The 1,434-nt window shown below is 41.7% G+C and overlaps 1 protein-coding gene across 2 annotated transcripts in view; it reads right to left on the reverse strand.

Annotated features, from left to right (window-relative positions):
- Window positions 1–1,434, reverse strand: part of ttll11 (tubulin tyrosine ligase-like family, member 11) — a gene marked incomplete at its 3' end in the record, with an annotated part of 26,375 nt that overhangs the window by 4,701 nt on the left and 20,240 nt on the right. For both annotated transcript variants that reach the window (XM_042218797.1, XM_005917215.3), the window contains 1 exon segment: window positions 252–497. In XM_042218797.1, the coding sequence (XP_042074731.1) occupies window positions 252–497 (246 nt within the window).

Here is a 1,434-nt window from a genome sequence, read left to right on the forward strand (position 1 = left end):
TATATAGCTTGACAATACACACCACGCTTGTAAGAATCATAGGTTATAAGGCCTTGTGTCAATTTTCTACCAATAAATCATTAAGTTGACTTTGAAGACGTTGGTGGATTTAAGACACATTTTAATGGATTGTAAGAGGTGCCCGCTGTACACCCCTACAAAGCTTCATGAGGATCAGAAAGAATGGCACACAATCAAACACCGCCAAAAACATAACCTCCTTGGTGGTAGTAATAAATAATAGTACCTACCTGATGAAGGTCCGAAAGGCAGTGGGGCCAAGGCGCATGTTGCCCTTCACACCAAGGAAGCGTATGAAGAGAGCTGCGATTCGCTCCACTAGCCGCAGGTAGTTGAACTGCTTGGAGTACTTTGGGTAGACCTGCTTCAGACACAGCGAAGGCAAAGTTCCCGTTTCATCTTGGCTCTTCTCTTGTGTTTCTTCTTCCATGGGAATCTCTTCTCCTTGTTCAAACCCACCGGCCCTCTGTTGGGGACTGTTGGTGTAGAGTAACAGGAAAAAAACAAAGAAAAGCAAAACAGCTTTCATTTAAATTAATGAACGGATTCATTTTCAAGCTTGGTGAACATTAAACCAACAAGGTGCAGATACAAGAAAGAGATTCAAAATGAAAAGGTTGATTTCATATTGATGAAAAAGTTGATACTTGTCACTAAATTTGGAAAAGCAAATAAGTTAAATGGTCCAGACAGGATTGGTCGTTTGATAGAAGCAACGTGAGACTCATCCTCCACCGGGCTATACACTGTTCTCTATTACTCAGTAAAAACATCAACTCAATTTCAACCTTAGGTGATGGATGAGCTGTGCTTTTAGAAGTTCATTTATGATGCTTTGAATTAAGCAGACCAACATAAAAGCACTCATACCAGTTTACTTAAAGTGACCAAAAGAAGTCTGTGAACCTTTGATTCAGTCCATCGACCTCCTGTTACACAAAGCTGGATCAGAAAACAGTGTACTGAAGTGCTTCCATGCAAGCAATGCAGTACCACCTTGTTATCAACATACAGACTAAAAACAGCCTGAATAGCCTGCATGTTGCTTTATAACACCGGTAATTAAGTTGCAATTCAATTTTATTTATACAGCGCCAAACCACAACAACAGTCGCCTCGAAGGTCTGTATATTGGAAGGTAAAGACTCTACAGAGAAAACACCAATAATCAAACCACCCACAATGAACAAGCAGTTGGTGACAGTGGGAAGGAAAAACTTAACAGGAAGAAACCTCTGGCAGAAGCAGGCTCAGGGAGGAGCTGCCATCTGCCACGTCCGGTTAGGGGTGAGGGGGGGAGACAGGAAAAAGACACGCTGTGGAAAAATGGTCCATTAATGGTCAAAACTTTAAAAGAGCAGAATCCTGAACATGAGTTTTTTCCACTGCTAATGCACGTTCAAGGTGCCCAAT

Source organism: Haplochromis burtoni, unplaced genomic scaffold (genome assembly GCF_018398535.1).
Source record: "Haplochromis burtoni strain Fernald_Lab_line unplaced genomic scaffold, NCSU_Asbu1 Contig_23, whole genome shotgun sequence".
In the NCBI taxonomy this organism is placed as follows: Eukaryota; Metazoa; Chordata; class Actinopteri; order Cichliformes; family Cichlidae; genus Haplochromis; species Haplochromis burtoni.